This window comes from Cervus canadensis, chromosome 13, assembly GCF_019320065.1.
Source record: "Cervus canadensis isolate Bull #8, Minnesota chromosome 13, ASM1932006v1, whole genome shotgun sequence".
In the NCBI taxonomy this organism is placed as follows: domain Eukaryota; kingdom Metazoa; phylum Chordata; class Mammalia; order Artiodactyla; family Cervidae; genus Cervus; species Cervus canadensis.
In genome coordinates, this window is record NC_057398.1 from 45,604,545 (window position 1) to 45,622,681 (window position 18,137).

General features: G+C 37.1%; 1 protein-coding gene across 3 annotated transcripts in view; it reads right to left on the minus strand.

Moving 5' to 3' along the window:
- The window catches only part of AKT3 (AKT serine/threonine kinase 3), a 272,836-nt gene that overhangs the window by 106,898 nt on the left and 147,801 nt on the right, over positions 1–18,137 (minus strand). For all 3 annotated transcript variants that reach the window (XM_043486077.1, XM_043486076.1, XM_043486079.1), the window contains one exon: positions 3,771–3,882. In XM_043486077.1, coding sequence (XP_043342012.1) covers positions 3,771–3,871 — 101 coding nt within the window. In that variant the 5' untranslated portion in view covers positions 3,872–3,882. The remainder of the gene's footprint in view (positions 1–3,770; positions 3,883–18,137) is intronic.

Consider the following 18,137-nt stretch of genomic DNA (forward strand, 5'->3'; position numbering starts at 1 on the left):
CCTCCCATTCTATCCCTTCCCCAACTTTATCCCCCTTGGCAACCACCAGGCTATTCTCTAGGTTCATGATTCTGTTTCTGTTTCACAGATAGGTTCATTTGTGCCATATTTTAAATTTCACACCTAAATGATATCATACAATATCTGTCTTTCTCTTTCTGACTTACTTCACTTAGTATGACAATCTCTAGTTATATCCATGTTGCTGCAAATGCCATTATTTCATTCCTTTTCATGGGTAAGTTATATTCCATTGTAAAACCATACCACATCTTCCTTATGCATTCATATGTCAATGGATATTTAGTTGTTTCTCTGTTTTCTACTCTGAATAGAGCTGTTATGAACATAGAGGTATATGTATCTTTTTGAATTATAGTTTTGTATGTATATAAGCCCAGGAGTGAGACTGCTACATCATATGCTAATTCTATTTTTAGATTTCTGAGGAATCTCCATACTGTTTTCCACAGTGGCTGCAACAACTGACATTCCTACTAATTGTAGAGGAGGGCTCCCTTTTCTCCACACCCTCTCCAGTATTTGCTATTTGTAGAATTTTAATGATAGCCTTTCTGACTTGTGGGAGGTAACTCACTGCAGTTTTGATTTGTTATTTCTCTAGTGATGTTGAGCACCTTCTCAAGTGCCTATTGGTCTTCTCTGGAGGATGTCTATTTAGATCTTCTGCCCACTTTTCAATTGGACAATTGTTTTTCTGTTTTTGAGTTATATGAGTTTGTATATTTTGGAAATATATTTTGGAAATTAAGCCCTTATTGATTACATTGCTTGCAAATATTTTCTACCTGGCCTGGACTTTGGTTTGTTGGAAAGGCTTTGTTTTTGTTACTTTGGTTTTAACTGATTCAATTTCAATTACTGGTAACTGGTCTGTTCATATACTCCTTTCTGGTTGGTTCAGTCTTGGAAGATTGCACATTTCTATTAATTTATCGATTTTTTCTGGGTTGTTCATTTTACTGGTGTAAAATTGTTCATAGTATCTCTTATGATCCTTTCTTTTACTGTGGATTTGGCTGCAATGTCACCCCTTTCATTTCAGATTTTATTTTGCCCTTTTCTCTTTTTTTCTTGATGAGTCTGTCTAAAGGATTTTCAATTTTGTTTACCTTTTCAAGGAACCAGCTTTCAGTTTCATTGATATTTTCTAGTTTTTCTTTTCAGTCTCTATTTTATTCATTTCTACTCCAGTCTTTATTGTCTCTTTCTATTAACTTCAGGTTCTGTTTATTCCTTATTCTTCTATTCCTAGTTTTCTAAAAAGTAGTGTGATATTATTGGAAGAACAGCAAACTAGATATTTTAAAGCATTAAGATATGGCTTAAGTCCAGCTTTGCCAACATAAATGGAAAAATCAATCACTGTTTCAAAGGGATGTTACAATCCACTAAGAATAATATTTTCAAAGACTATGTATTGACATGGGAAAAGTTCCATTCATTCAGCCAGTCAACAAACGTTGTGTCAGATCTTCAACTACATGCTAAAGATAAAATAATAAGCAAGGAAGATATGATACTTGCTAGTCAAGAGTCTTATAATCAAGAGAGAAAAAGGCAAACAAAGATTACAGTGGAGACAAACTTGATACAGAGGATATAAGGAGATACGTAAGTAGGCAGCAGGGAGTCCTACCTCATTTATAGGACTCAACCATGGGCTCAACCATGGTTATGAGTAGAGATATAAGAAAACTGAGGATCCAACATATAGCAATGCATAGGGAAGACAGAGGTATGTGGGAAAGGAGGACATATCAAATTTTATGTATACCAAAGACCTTTACACATCTGCACTGAGTCAGATGGAAAGTATATTAAAGAAAATATTATCAGACCCTAGGTCTGGTTATAAAATTAGAATTGAGTAATTTTTCATTCTTTTCTATACTTCCTAAAGTAATCAATCATACTTTATTACTTACTATTTATTGACAAAAAAGTGTTACTAAAATAATACTTCACCACATTTGAGGAAGAGGTTGTTTTTGTTTTAAATTTTAAACAAGTCTCTTAGGACCTAATTTGTTCACTTGAAAAGTAAGGCTAATAACATTTAACTTCACAAAGTTTCTGATTTGGATCAAATATGGTAACATGCGTAGAAAAATTATTTGGTGGTTGTTGGACTTAGCTCAGTATCAGAGCCACCAGATAAAAGAACATTAAGATAGAATTCGAGGACAGTAGATCAGGAGGATGACATGTGGCCCTGATGTTGGTGTGCTAGTTGCTAACATCCCTCTCTTTAGCAATGATGACAGTTAATACCAATCACACCTGATGTTTTCCCCTCACTGAGCTCAGCCCCAATCTCAGAATCCTTCTCAGCATAACATTCTGGGAAGCCACTTGCATAACGGCACACAGTTTAAAACCTTTTGCCATCACCAGCCCTAGAATTCCAAATATGACCACAATCAATTACATAATTCTTAAAATGTAGTCTGGTGACCTCTTTAATTTATATTTTGACTTTTAAGTGTTCAGTCTTCTGTTTAAAAGTATATCTTACATCACTTCTATAGGTTTTAATATCTTTGTAAGCCTGTCATTTATCTATTATACCAGAAACAGAGTAAGGGACTATAGACTGTGTGGACCACAATAAACTGTGGAAAATTCTGAAAGAGATGGGAATACCAGACCACCTGACTTGCCTCTTGAGAAGTCTGTATGCAGGTCAGGAAGCAACAGTTAGAACTGGACATGGAACGACAGACTGGCTCCAAATAGGAAAAGGAGTAAGTCAAGGCTGTATATTGTCACCCTACTTATTTAACTTATATGCAGAGTACATCATGAGAAATGCTGGGCTGGAGGAAGCACAGCTGGAATCAAGATCGCCAGGAAAAATATCAATAACCTCAGACATGCATATGACACCACCCTTATGGCAGAAAGTGAAGAAGAACTAAAGAGACTCTTGATAAAAATGAAAGAGGAGAGTGAAAAAGTCGGCTTAAAGCTCAACATTCAGAAAACTAAGATCATGGCATCTGCTCCCATCATTTCATGGCAAATAGATGGGGAAATAGTAGAAACAGTGGCTGACTTTATTTTTCTGGGCTCCAAAATCACTGCAGATGGTGATTGTAGCCATGAAATTAAAAGACGCTTATTCCTTGAAAGGAAAGTTATGACCAACCTAGACAGCATATTAAAAAGCAGAGACATTACTTTGTCAACAAAGGTCTGTTTAGTCAAGGCTATGGTTTTTCCAGTAGTCATGTATGGTAGTGAGAGTTGGACTATAAAGAAAGCTGAGCACCGAAGAATTGATGCTTTTGAACTGTGGTGTTGGAGAAGACTCTTGAGAGTCCCTTGGACTGCAAGGAGATCCAACCAGTCCATCCTAAAGGAGATCAGCCCTGGGTGTTCACTGGAAGGATTGATGTTGAAGCTGAAACTCCAATACTTTAGTCACCTGATGCGAAGAGCTGACTCATCTGAGAAGACCCTGATGCTGGGAAAGATTGAGGGCAGGAGGAGAAGGGGACGACAGAGGATGAGATGGTTGGATGGCATCACCGACTCAATGGACATGAGTCTGGGTTAACTCCAGGAGCTGGTGATGGACAGGGAGGCCTGGCGTGCTGCGGTTCACGAGGTCACAGAGAGTCGAACACGGCTGAGCAACTGAACTGAACAGCATTTTACCAATATATTGACAAGTGGTCAGATTACGCATACATCTTCAGACTGACTGCTGCTGTTTCACAAAACAGAAAAAATGAGTTTCTTACCTTTCCTCTGGAGTATCTACGTGAAATGTTCTCTCTATAACAGTGGTCCACTGGAGACATCTGATAATAAATGTGTTTGGCTTTGGTCGTTCTGTTTTCATTAACTGGCATTCTAGAAATAAAATAAAATGTCTCTTTGAATATACTTATATTTAAACAAGTAAACAGTTGAGAGCTACAGAGTTCCATTCTAAACAAACCACTGCAACTTCACAGATTTCTATGGATCTCACTCAAGGTTGTTCAAAACCTGACTTCAGTATTCCTTTCTAATCCTTTGCCCATTCTGGTCACACGCCCAGCTAAATTAGACTATTAAACTCTCCCTAAATACATCTTGCTCTTTCCTGTATCTACACCATTGCTCCAGCTAATAGTGTCATTTGGAATGTTTCCTATTTATTTTACCCCTAGGCATATCCAATTGTCAAAAGAATACTTGTCCTCTAAGGTATCAAATTCTACTCCTTCCATGAAGCCTTTTATAAAAACCTGGTCTAGACTGACCATTCCCCACCCGATATTCTTATAACATTATCATTACATTCCCCACCCTATAGTCTCATTTTTTATTATTGTACCTCTCATTTTTCCCTTAGCATAGAGTATCTAATATTATAATTTTTAAGACGATATCCTTATGCCTACCTAGATTATAAGCCTTTGACAGTAAGTACCCCCTAAAACTCTAGAGTCACCTAAGGTCAATCAAAGAGTGATAAGTTCTGTCAAGGATTATCTATGAAGACTTCAAAGAAAAGGAGCATACTGTAGTGGCTAAAAGCATGGATTTTTAATACTACAGAGCCTGGATACGATCTTTTTTTCCTACCATTAACTATGCAACTGTGGACAAGTTAATTAATTTGTCTGGTCTTTAAGTATTAAATGGGGAAACAATAAGAGTACCTACATCATGAAAGTGATGTGGGGATTAACAATAAAAGTGTCAGTGGCTCAGTCATGTCCAACTCTTTGCGACCCCATGGATTATAACCCACCAGGTTCCTCTATCCATGGAATTCCTCAGGTAAGAATACTGGCGTGTAACCATTCCCTTCTCCAGGGGATCTTCCCAAGCCAAGGATCAAACCCGGGTCTCCTGCATTGGCAGGTTGGTCCTTCACCATCTGGGCCATCAGGGGATTAATAATGAGTAGATACAATAGTGTGGTGTATGACGCATACTAAGTTTTCAGTATGTTAGGTTTCACATGTTAGCTGCTATTATTATGTATACACCTGAGCTTCTCTGGTGACTCATATAGTAAAAAATCCGTCTGCAATGAAGGATGCCCAGGCTCGATCCCTGGGTCGGGAAGATCCCCTAACGGCTACCCACTCCAGTAGTCTGCCTAGACAATCCCATGGACAGAGAAGTCTGGCGGGCTACCATCTGGTACTGGACAACACGAGTGAACAGGATAGGGCTGTCCGCTGACACTTTTCTCTTAGAAGAGACTAATTTACCCCTAGTTGACAAACCCAGCAGTGTTTTCTCACTGCTTATCTGTTTTGTGCTAGCTTCATCATTACCAACTATCAACTACATGGGTCTTTATAGGATAAAGTCATTAATCACACTGGACCAATTCTTTACTCTTCACACTAAAAGAGAGAATTCATCAAGGGTCTCCGCTTTTTTTTTCATTCTCTTTTCTAACAAGTTTTTATGGTCTCAGCCAAATTTCTTTCCATCTAGGCTCTCTATTTTAACTATACAATCTCTATTCTAACTATACAAAGGTTATTTCTACCTGGTTGAATTACTGGAACCACACCTAAAACCCAACCTACTATCTTTCCCTCTAAATCTGTTCTTAGACCTGGCTTTCCTAATTTTTCCATCATTCAAACTGAAAACATGGGTGACCTTCCTTTTTGATACTGGGAGCATATGCTCTTACTTTTCCATTGATGCTACTATAGTTGAGGCTCTCACCATCCAATGCCTAAACCTCCCCAGGTGCCATAAAACTGGATCTTCTTACTTAGAGATGTGGAAAGGTCAGATAAGTTACTAAATATAGAAACTGCATTCTGAGAGACATCTGAACTCATTCAAAATTAAACTCCTGATATCTCCCACTCTTGCTCCCGTTGCCAACCTCCTAACTATAGCTTTCTCTATCTCAGATGATGGCACCTCCAGCCTTTCAGCTGCTCAAGTCAAAAACCTTGGGATCATCTTTAAGTCCCTTCTTCTCTCACATCTCACTCTGGAAATCCTGTTGACTCTGTTTTCAAGATATATTAGTATCACTTCACACTTCCTCCACTATCTTGGAACAAGCCATCATTGTCTCTGACATGAATATTCCCAAAATCTTAGAACAGTTCTCCTCTGCTCCTCTCTGCAGAGACCTACAGTCAGAAACCTTAAAATGAACAACTGCAAAAAAAAAAACAAAAAAAAAACACCTGCAATGTTTTCAATTCACTGAGAACAGAAGACAAAGGCCTTTAGATGATCAGCAAAAGTCCTGCGATCTGGACCTCCAACCCATTCCACCAAAGTTTCTCACCTCTCCCCCTAGTATTCTTTCAGGTCACTCTGCCAACTACCCTGCCACCCTGCACTTCCTCCACAATGCACTGCAGTCTCTGTCTTTAGGGTTTTTCATCTAGTCGTGCCTCTGCTGGGTATTCTTCCCCTCACACAACCCCCTAGCTGACTCCCCCATTTCCTTCAAGTTTTAAATCTAAAAACCTTCACAGTGAAGCCTGCCTCAACCATGATGTTCAGTGCTGAAATCTGTATCCTTTCCCCAGGACTCTCCAACCCCTCTTGCCTGCTCTACTTTTTATTTCTCATAGCATGTTTCCATCTTTGTTCATATGAGATGACTAACTTAATATATTTTTTATTTACTGTTTGTTTCTTCAACTAGAACGTAAGCTCTACTAACATATTCATAGCACCTATAACTGTGCCTAACATATAGCAGACACTCAGTAAATATTTTCCTAGTGAATGAATCCTGATAGTAATAATCCAACAAGAAGGTAATTTTGATGACACAGGAAAGAGGAGAAAATTTCTGGTGCAACTTCCTTATATAATCAGGAAGGGAAAGGATTCACTGAACAAGTACGGGGCTGCTGCAGTCAGGAGTACAGATAATTTAGTGATGGAACTGGAGAGAAGATTGGGTAAAGGAGTCCAAATGCAGACAGGGGTATATATGAAAGTAGGAGCCAGTAGAAATTATGCTCATTGCTTCCATTTTTTCAATGAATCAGGATGTAAAGACATCCTTAAGAATTAGGTTGGATGAGGATGCACTGGGGCTTTGAGAAAGATATGTAATAGCCTTCTAGAAGCAAACAGACAGGTAAATAAATACCCATGACTGCTAAATGGCATTAAGGGTCCAATGGAACTTAATGGGGCTTCCCAGGTGGCCCTAATGGTAAAGAACCCACCAGGCAATGCAGGAGATGTGGGTTCCATTTCTTGGTCAGGAAGATCTCTTGGAATTTAAAGTATCACCGGGGATCATATTCTTCCCCAGATATATTCAGCTGCATGGGTACAGATAGGGAACACAGAGGATTGGATTTAAGCAAAGCCATAATTTAACTAAGTAAGTTTGAGAATGCAGGAAAGTGCAGAAAAGAAAAGTGGCTGCCAAGAACAGTCCACAATATTCAAGTGACAGGTCAACATCTGGAGAGGAGAATATTCTACCACACTTCAGGATTTACTGCTGTGCATAAACAAATATAATTAAACAGCTGACTCCAAACTTAAAACACTTGAAACTTTAAATTACCATACTAAAACAAGTGAGCCGGTAAGTAAAAACACTTTGGGTTCTCTTATGTTAGCCATAATATGGAAACATGAACACAGCACACAATTCTCTCTACAGTGAAGAAAAACAAGCCATGAACGTTTTCAGAACACAGTGCATGTCTGAAAACATTCACTTTTTTAAAGAGGATTCTTAAAAGGGAGACGGCTAATAAGTAAACTGGTTAATCAATACTTAGAAGAATATTTTCCTTTTAGTAAAGATTCTTAACTCAAAGTAGAACAATTCAGTTTTTTTTTTTAAGGAAGAAATTTTAGATAGTCTAAAAAGGTATTAACTAAATGATTATCTGTGATTGCTGAACAACTTAATACAGAGAAATAGACAAGCATTCTTAGATAAAATGTCAGGTAGCTAATTTTTATTATATCATAACCCATGATATTTTTCTTTTTTTAAAAAAATTTTTATATTAGAGTTGATTAACAATGATGTGTTAGTTACAGGCATACAGCAAAGTGATTCAGTTAGACCCATAAGTATCCATTCTTTTTCAAAATCTTTTCCCATTTAGATTATTACAGAACATTGAGCCAAGTTCCCTGTGCTATATAGTAGGTCCTTATTGGTTTGTTGTTGCTCAGTCCCTAAGCTGTGTCCAACTCTTCATGAGCCCATGAATTGCAGCACACAAGGCTTCCCTGTCCTTCATTATCTGCTGGAGTCTGCTCAAACTCATGTCCATTGTGTTGGTGATGTTATCCAACTATCTCATCTATTGTCGCTCCCATCTCTCATTCTTTCCCACCATCAGGATCTATTCCTTATTGGTTACCTATTTTAAATTCACTGTATAGAAATGCAATAGATTTCTGAGTATTAATTTTGTATCCTGAAACGTTACTGAATTAATTGATGAGCTCTAGTAAAATATATTCTTGGTGGCATCTTTAGGATATTTTACGTATAGTGTCATGTTACATGCAAACAGTGACAGTTTTACTTCTTCTCCAATTTGGATTCCTTTAATATCTTTTTCTTCTCTTACTGCTGTGGTTAAAACTTCCAAAAATATGTTAATAAAAGCAGCAAGAGTGAACATCCTTGTCTTGTTCTTGATCACAGACAAAATGCTTCTAGCTTTTCACTGCTTAGTATGATGTTAGGTATGGGTTTGTCATATGTTGTCTTTATTATGTTGAGGTATCCTCCCTCTATGCCCACTTTCCAGAGTTTTTATCATAAATGAATGATCTTGTCAAAAGCTTTTTTGCATCTATTGAGATAATCATATGGATTTATTCTTCAGTTTATTGATGTAGTGTATCACACTAACTGATTTGTGGATACTGAAATACCTTTGTATCCATGGGATAAATTCCATTTGATCGTGATGTATGATGGCAACCCACTCCAGTGTTCTTGCCTGGAGAATCCCAAGGATGGGGGAGCCTGGTGGGCTGCCGTCTATGGGATCACACAGAGCTGGACACAACTGAAGTGACTTAGCAGCAGCAGCAGCATGATCCTTTTAAATGCACTGTTGGACTCAGATTGCTAGTATTTTGTTGAGGACTTCTATGTCTATGTTCATCAATGATACTGGCCGGCAATTTTCTTTTTTTGTTGTCTCTTTGTCTGGTTTTCATATCAACATGATGGTGGCCTCATAGAATGAGTTTGAGAGTGTTCCTTCCTCTGCAATTTTTTGGAAGTTTCTGAAAGATGAGTATTAACTCTTCTGATAGAGTTCGTCTGTGATGCCATCTAGTTCTGGACTTTTGTTGGGAGTTTTCTAATCACACTTTCAATTTCCCTATTTATAATTGTTTTGTTTGCATTTTTTTTTTTTTCCTGGTTCAGTCTTAGGATACTGTACATTCTAAGAATTTGTCCATTTCTTCTAGGTCTTCCATTCTGCTGGCATGTAGTTGCTTACAGTAGTCTCTCATGATCCTGTCTCATATTTTTGTGGTGTCTGCTCTAACTTCTTTTCTAATTTTATTGATTTCAGCCCTCTCCCTCCTTTTCCCAAAGAGTCTGGCTAAGGCTTTATTAATTTTACTTACCTTTTCAAAGAATCAGCTTGACCAAGTTAAACTATAAGCTGAACCTCAAATGTTCTACTTTTAGAACCACTCTGAACCACAGGTGACCAAGTTTATTCAAAGCTGTAATTATTCTGTAAACTTGAAAGCCAAATAAACAGAGGAACTGCAAGATCCCAGATAAAAAATACACATACCAAAAAAGTTTTTGGATATCACCTGTTCAGATTTTATTTCAAAGATTAGGTCTTATTTCAAGGATTTTAACCGTTTAAATGCTAACTATATTCTTTTAAAAATAATTCTACTAACATATGGTGTGGAAAACAAAGGGGTAATAATATATTCTATCTAATTATTAAATCACAAAATTAAATAATGCTAACTATGAGTTATAATGACCATAAGGAGAGTTTATCTTTAAAGCCCCATATTATAGTACTATTACAGATATTCTTTATAAGAGGGAAAAGAATATTTCTTTCTTTTATGTAAAGTTTTTATTGTCCAGGGAGCAGAAAATCATAGCACCCAGTTAAGACTCAACTCATCAACCTTAGAGATGTATTCATTACGCTAAGAGGAAAATAGCTTAGGTGTGGCAGGTAGGTACCATGATAGACAGCAAGATCAGTAGAGGATATATATATTGAGATCACTATGTGCCAGGCACTGTACTCATTAGAGGTTTCTAAATATTAATTTCACCTGAAGGTCAAACCTAAGAGCTGTTATTATCCTCCACATTATAAATGAGCAGACTGAGATTGAAACTAGCTAAATAACTTGCTCACAAACACATAGCTTGTTTAGCTCGTTTTAAGTACCTGTATAAGGCTTTACCCCCAGGTCTGTCTGAAACCACATTCCATTCTTATCTGGAAAGAATACACTGTTAAGAAAACTGCCTGTAAAAAGGTTAGCAATAATCTGCAGAAGGCAGGCCTGGCTGTTCCCTCCTCTGTGCCTTCCCCATACCTTGCTAAGCTTGACTGCTCTCCCTTGCGTGACATCTTTTCTCCTACAAAGAAAACCAGGATAATCTTCACTGGAAACAATGTCTGGAGAGGGAGGTAGGCCCCAGTGTGTCTGCTCCTGGCTCTGAGCACACCATGGCGATGAGACGGTCAGGGATGAGAACTACTCTTAGTAGGATACTGGTCCTGGCATTTTTTGTTTCTCCAAGCAGGCATGTAGGGGAAAGGTGGATTCAGATGAGAAGCAGAAGGGAAAGAACATAGCCAGGAGGGCAGCAGAGGCTCCAGATCTTTTCACTGCTGGATTCTATGCACTACAATACCAATAAAGCTAGCTATAATAAAAATTTCAACTACTTATGACAAAAAAGTGATTCCCAAACTAGCACTGGTCCAGCTGCATGTTTCTAGCTGTTTGGGTCTGAATCATTTACCTATTACCCAGCATCAACAAACCATTCTCTCACATAAGGAAATAGAATAGGAAAAAAAAAAAAGAAGTTCTCACATTTTATAACATACAAAATTCTATGAAAGACGGGAATAAGACTGGGTTATTAACATTATATTCCACTCTATAAGAGGTTTTCACTTTATGATACATATATCAAATCCTGACATTTTCATTATCATAAACTTCACTGCTTTGGTTGTAACATGGAATACTACTTGTGGATTTAACTTATATTTGAAATCACAACATGTTACGGTGAACCTCTCCTAATTCGTTGTTATTTAATGAATATGGTCACCATAGACACCACCATTTACCAATAATACATTTTAGAGCCAACATTTTCCCCCATCAACATATTTCAATTTTGTTGGTCCACCATATCCTGCTTTTAATTAAACAAACGAGCACTTCAAGAGTCTTCTAGAACAACTGTTCTCTGCATATCCTCTGTATACTTGAAACTTCAGGTAAAAACACATTGTGGTCATTGTGGGAGAGTGATTAAGATAATGAAAATAAAAAGAGGCATTTCCTAACAGAGTTGTAACAGTCATGCAAACATCTAATATACCATTAGGCAAGCTAGTTTTTTTTTTGGTTCTGTTGTTTGTTAGGCATACAGTAGTCATGAGAGTTCAATACTAGTTTCTCTACTTATCTGTATCTCTGAAAATGTTTATGATAAAAAGTTAAAAATAGAAACTCCTTCCAGAATAATATTAGATTCTTTTCACAAAATATGTATCAAAATGTCCAAGGAAATTGTTTTTTTAAATAAAATGTGCATTTTAATATCTAAAACAAAGACCCTTCTAGTAAATGAAATTCACTGAACATAAATTAAACTTCAGACTATTTCACTTGGGCATTGAAGTTTAAGAGAAGTGAAAGTCACTCAGTCATGTCTGACTCTCTGCGAGCCCATGGACTGCGGCCCACCAGGTTCCTCTGTTCACGGAATTCTCTAGGCCAGAATACTGGAGTGGGTAGCCATTCCCTTCTCCAGGGGATCTTCCCAGGAATTGAACCCAGGTCTCCCACACTGCAGGCGGATTCTTTACCATCTGAACCACCAGGGAAAGGTATCACTATTAGAAAAATCAATTTAGTTGTATTAACTCTAATTTACAACTTAAATACCTCAAGCTTCCATGTATCAATGTGACCATTTCTACTCATTTTCATAGTTGCTTATCAATGCATACCAGGGTGAATAAATAATAAATATACATATAGAGCAAGATGCACATGTACTAAATGCTCCTTTCCCTCCCTTTAAAAACCATTATTTACAAAAATGGTCTTTGTTACATATTCTTTAACCATTTACATAAGCTGTGGTTCCTACTGGTCTCCTGAAATCTCTTCTCATCAGATATATTTTGTTTTTCTCGTTTTCATTTCTTTGCTGCATCTGATGCTCTTGGCTCCCTACCCATAAGGTACTCCCCCAGGGTCCTGTGACACAGACTTGCCTGATTTTACCTGAAACTCTCTGACCATTCATTAATCTTCTTTCTTAGGGCCTCTTCCCTAGAACTGAGCTGCTCCCTTATGCTGAGGACTTTGTGCTACAATTTTCTTTTATGATAATTTTATCCTTAGTAAATTTAGACATTCGTTAAATAAATATTTATTGTGTGCTTACAGTATGCAACAAACCAGGCACTGAAGATAGAGCAGTGAACAAAACCAAGTCCGTATTTTTCATAAAGCTTATGTTTTACTAAAAAGATGAGTGATCAAACAATAAACATGAAAAACAATTAGTTTATAACATAATAGGTGCTAATTAGTACTGTGAAGACAAATTACACAGGGCAACAAGTCAGAAAAAAGGGAAAGTAGTACTATTTTAGAAAGATTAGTTAGAAAGGGTCTCTCTTAGTGAAATGGGCAGTCAATGCAGCTATCTGTGGGAAGAGTGATCTGGGCTGAAGGAACGCTAAGAACAAAGACCCACAGCTGGAGAGTTCAGACATGTCAGAAACTCTAAGTGCAGTGTGACCAAAGTAACTTCTGGAGTATATGAGGAGAGGAGCTCTACAAGATGCTCAGTGACCTGGTAAGGACTTTGGACGTCACTCTGGGGAGTCTCTCACATGACTCTGCCAAAATTAAGACGTGACATTTGATGTCAAGCCTGCACCTCTAGTGTCAGCCTTTCCATCAAGCTCCATTTCTTTATGGCAAAACTGGCAGCTCTCTTGAGGACCTATTATTTCTTTATTTTCAACATATCTAAATGGGTGTTTTTTCCTAATCTTCCAAACTGAAAATTAGCACAACACAATGCTTCTGTTCATTTTAATACTATATAATCTTACTAATCATCCAAGAAACACATCCTCAGTCATCTTTGATTGTCTTTCAACCCATGGCTAAGGCTACAACACTCACTGTAACAGTTCTTTTGTAATGTCTTTTGAACCATCCCTTCTTTTCATTGCTACATCCATCCAGAGAATTTACCAAAATCTGGACCCCTAATATGGTTTCCCAGATGGTCTCCCTTTCTCTAGCCTTCTCTCCTGTCTGAGTTGTCCTACATACTATCAGCCTGATTAGTCTTACTCAAACTTTTATTTAAAAAGCTTCCACCACAACCACAAATAAGTCTCTAGGTCTTTGCAGCAGTATAGTAAAGTCACTCAGTCATGTCCAACTCTTTGAGACCCCATGGACTGTAGCCTGCCAGGCTCCTCCATCCATGGGATTCTCCAGGCAAGAATATTGGAGTGGGTTGCCATTTCCTTCTCCAGGGGATCTTCCCAACCCAGGGATCAAACTTGGGTCTCCCGCATTGTAGGCAGATGTTTTACCGTCTGAGCCACCAGGGAAGTCCTTGCAGCAGTATAAAAATACTTAATTTATAATCTAGTTTAACTGGTAAGCCAAAGGAACAGCATATGTTGGAAGAATCAGCTCATTCATCTCTAGCAGAATTGAAACAAATTTCATCTTTGCCAATTTAAGTCAATAGGAAAACTGTTTTCCATTATACATTTCTCCAAAATTCATTCTTTTTCAATAATTAACTACTAAGTCTTTATTTTAGCATGTTATTAGCAGCTTAACCACAAGATTAAGATATTACATGTATGATTTCTCACTTAATTCTCTCGATAAAGTTCTAAAGTATTTTCATCATTTCCATTTCACAAATAAGAAAATGAAGGTTGTCTGATTTTTAAGTCACTTGTTCAAAATCATCAAGTCATTAAGGTTGTAAAGCTGAGTCTCTAAATTCAGATTTTCTAGCTCTAAATTCTTGGACCTTCTTGTATGTCACATACTGCTTTAGGAATGTTAGCTTCCTATAAGAAAGGAAGAAATGTTTTATTTTTTATTTATAACAAGACTTATTTATATTTTATTTTCAAGTTTTCTGCAATACTAAAGTGACAGAAACAGGTGACATGGAGAATACTGAAACAGTTTTCCCCCAGAGAAAACTGACCAAACTTTCACTGGAAAAAATGTCTTTCTGTCAATATTAGATTGCTGATATAAAGCTGAGAGCACATTTGAAATACTTATTGGCCCAAATGTTAAAACTAACACAAATTAACGTGTGACTAGAGTTGCTGGAATCAGAACTTGTTCAGGTTTGTCAATCTAAGTCAATCTTGTTGATTCCTTAATGATAAGATAATCTATCTGTTAGAGTATAGAGCCATGAGAAGGAAAACAACAGAAATTTAAGTTCCTAAAGTCACAGAAATCCCAAAGAATTTAGGAGGTAACAGCAGAACTGTAACTAATATAGTTTAACAAAAATATTTTAACAAAATGTCCTATGTCCATAGCACAACTGTAAAGCTCAAAGGAAACAATTCATATGAAATAATGCTATGAAGAAAGTATTATATATTTTAATTACTTTATAAGAATATCCTATAGAGAAAGAAACTTTATCAGTGTGCTTTTGGAAGCAATAACTGTTGCTGGATGGATGATTCAATTAGCATGAACTATTCTGGCATGTTTCAAAAGCATTGCCATTTTAAAACATAAAAAATGTCTAAAAATGCAACCATAGTAATAGTGCACGGGTTGGGGGTGAGGGAGAAAGACAATGACAAATTGGTCCAAAAGGACACTGAGACTTCATAGCTGGAAGACCATTGTGCTGACAATTAGTAACAGGAAGCAGAGCACAAAACAAATGAATGAAAAAAGCTGAACTTGCAATGAAAGACCTTATTATAGTGCAGAAACATTATTGTAATAAAGGGGCAATGTACTCTCCTCCATAAAACTTTCAAACAGGCACCCTTGCCTCTTTTTTCATTCTCTGCATTTCATTTTTTCATTAGCATCTGCTTGATTATGTATTATTTCCAACCGAAAAGAATGCTCCTCTATCCTTCCTAAATTCCAAGGCTTAAAGGTCCTTCCCCTCACTATGGCCTTGAGCCTCATTTAACTTTACTCAAAATATAACAAAGGTTTAAAATAACAAAGATATAGGGGAAGAAACAGAAAGGCAGTGATTCAGTATATAGCTGCAGCAAGATAAAAATAGTGTCCCTCAAGCCTAACTTGTTAAAAATGCAATGATCATATAATTCATACTAATATCCAGACGATTCTGTCTCTAAAACTCTTATGCATTTTTTGATAGAAGAGGAAGGCTGAAATCTTCACTTATTAGAGTAAATTCTCTGCATTTAGTTTCAGTTTCCTTAAATGGGAACATCTGAAAGCTCTGAAACATATTTTCATATACTAGTTGAGAATGACAAGACTCAATCCATGACACTGACATATAATCTAGAGGAAGGAAAGCCCACACCTTCTACCTATGCTTCCTATGCTACAAAACGTTTTACCACAAGACCCCACAGCAGCCAGAGATGTTTTAGTTAAGCAGTGATGTGTAAAAAGCACTGGCCTTGACACCTGAAAGCTGTGGTTTTAGCTTTAAGTCCCAAAGTTCACCAAATGCATGACCATGGGCAATTTCTATGGGCCCAGTTTCCCCAGCTATAAAACAGAGACATTACATATCCTGCAAAACTATCATTGTGACTAATAATACACATATAAAATGCATAACACAAGGATGCTCAACAAGTGGTAAATTATTATTTGCATTAATTCTCAAAAGATTGAATGTTCCAAGAAATTATCTGTGGCTCACAGGCAAATCATTTATTTCTAGAAGACTTTGGAGGTTCTTCATGCCAACGCCTTCATATCACAAATAATAAAACACCAGGGATGGTGAAGTGACTGGCCCAATATTACATAATAAATTTCTATCAAGTAATCAGACATCTGGCTACCACCTCCATGCTTGTCCCTCTGCTAAAGCATAATTAAGTATCAAGGTTATATACAATATACCTCTCAAAAACAAGAGTCTGCTACTAACTTACTGTTAATAATACTTGACATACCACAAAGTTTCTGTGGTGCTGAATAAGCATTACTTGAAGAAGAGTTATCTCTGAACTCCATTTATGATTAAATACACTCAAGCCAGGTGTGAGAAATGCATGCTTGTTCAGTTGCTTCAGACGTGTCCGAATCTTGGCACGCCTATGCACTGTGACCCGCCAGGCTCCTTTGTCCATGGGAATTTCCAGGCAACAATACTGAAGCGGATAGCCATTTCCTTCTCCAGGGGATCTTCCTGACCCAGGGATCGAACCCCCGTTGCAGGCGGATTCTTTACCACTAAGCCACTGTGGAAGCCCCAGAAGTTATACAGTCTGGTCCAAATCATTAGTTTTCCCAAGTACTTGCTTTGAGAGTCTAGAATTTCTCAATCTCTCAAGGCCCCAGCTTCACTAGTTTTTTTTTTTTTTTTTAAGGTAATATTTATCTCATGATTTTCTTGTTATGTTGCTGTAAATAAGGCACTTTATACATAGGAGCTTAAACAATGTTAGTTCTCTTCCTTTTACTTCCTTAAGTCTCTATTCATTTCACATGTATTAATTGTAAGTCGGGAAGTAGATTCTTTACCAGTGAGCCACCTGGGAAGCCCAATTATAAGTAAAATAGGATTAAAGGAGCAAGTAATGGGCATATAATCATTTTTTAATTTACAATTTTGGGGGACTTTTTTTTTGACTGCAGTGCATGGCCGGTGGGATCTTAGTTCCCTGACTAGGGATTTAACTTGAGCCCTCAGCAGTGAAAGAGCGGAGTAGTCCTAACCACCGGACTGCCAGGGAATTCCCTAATTTAAAATTTTAGAAAGTAATTACAAATAAGCTTTTACTTTCTAGAAAAGAAACTAAGTTAAAAAGTAAATATTAAACATGTAAATCAGGTACGTTTTATCTATATTTAACTTAACCAAAAACAATCTATAGATTTAATTAGGCCATAAATGAGTATACACAGAAAAGTGTATAAAAAGGATTATTGTCACTCTTCAGATATGGAACAGTATCACAGAGGAAAATTATAGGATCAGTAATAAGAGAAACCAATAGTACAAGGATCCTCAGCACCAAAGGCTACCTGAGTGTTATACACTTAGCAAAACTGTAGTTGAAAAACTGAAGTATACTGACCTAACAGTATTTAACATTAAAAATTATGCAAAACCCCATCATAGCTGCTTATCATACACAGGCTGCAGGTGGTGGTCCTCCTACCCCACGCCCACTATTCACTCCCCAGTCACACCACATCGGCTCTCTTACATAAAATAAGTCAGGTTAAAAAACAGTAAACAGATGATATGCCCCTTTCCAAGCTAAAACCTACAGTTCAAACTATTTTTAACTAAAGAAAAAATAATGACTTTAAGATGGTATTTTAAAATAGAATTATTTATTTGTATCAGTAAAATTATTTTATATTCTACTAGGAGAGAAGATGAATAGCAATGTGACGACAGAAACTTCATGTAAAAGCCAAGTCAGCAAATAGAGGACATAATGCCTAACTCTGACACTGAGAAATCATACAGAGTATCTGGTACGATTATGGCAGTCTGCTAAATATTTCAGGTGCCATATTTATTCCTGTCACTTATGTTTCTTTCTCCTTTGGTATCTTTCAGTCTATACAGGGACAAGAAATAACACACCATCTGGAGGTTTCATCCATATTCTGAGGATTTCATACCCATTTAAATTAACAATAAGAGATTCAACTGAAGT